The sequence below is a fragment of the Penaeus monodon genome, chromosome 23 (genome assembly GCF_015228065.2).
Source record: "Penaeus monodon isolate SGIC_2016 chromosome 23, NSTDA_Pmon_1, whole genome shotgun sequence".
NCBI classification, from domain to species: domain Eukaryota; kingdom Metazoa; phylum Arthropoda; class Malacostraca; order Decapoda; family Penaeidae; genus Penaeus; species Penaeus monodon.
The window spans coordinates 17717187-17717785 of record NC_051408.1 but is presented as its reverse complement, the minus strand read 5'-3'; the positions used below and the strand labels follow the sequence as shown (position 1 = coordinate 17717785).

General features: G+C 36.2%; 1 protein-coding gene across 2 annotated transcripts in view; it reads left to right on the top strand.

Moving 5' to 3' along the window:
- LOC119587849 (WD repeat-containing protein 37-like) overlaps positions 1–599 on the top strand; it is a gene marked incomplete at its 3' end in the record, with an annotated part of 35088 nt that overhangs the window by 9908 nt on the left and 24581 nt on the right. For both annotated transcript variants that reach the window (XM_037936554.1, XM_037936553.1), the window contains 1 exon segment: positions 177–296. In XM_037936554.1, coding sequence (XP_037792482.1) covers positions 177–296 — 120 coding nt within the window.

Genomic DNA, 599 nt, shown 5'->3' with positions numbered 1-599 from the left:
CTACCGTAAACTTTGTGTTCCCAGTGGCATTGGAAGCAAGTGTGTGTAAAGTTGTAGTGTAAGCTTGAAAAGACTAAGGACGAGATTTTTGATTCTGTTTTTCCCATATTCTAATGAGGTGGCTGATAAGGCCCGTTTTCAACATTCCATCTTTAATATTTTCATGTCTTTTCCAGTGCAAGAAAAAGTCGAGAGTTTAACCGAGAGGTTGGAGAGAGAGTCAGTAATAGGTGACAGAACAGGAGGTAATGATGACAATGATGGTGCTTCAACAAAAGGAGCGATTAAAAGCAAATGTAAGTTCTAACTTTGGTTTCACTAAGTTTTTTTTTTCCAGGAAACCCGTGTAAAATATGTTTTGTAGTTTCTCAGTTTGACTAAAGCATATGCACAAATGCCATAAATACCTGTAACTTTGAAAGAGTTCTAAAAGTTAACCGTTGAGAGAATCGGAACTAAAGATAGGCAGTTTTGCGATACATGGATGGGTGATGCACATTAATTGATACTTTTGTATTGGTGTTGGTCTAGTCTAGCCTTAGCTACTCAGTAACAGTATCACATGGGTGTTTTTTTTTTTTTTTTAATTGATACATTGA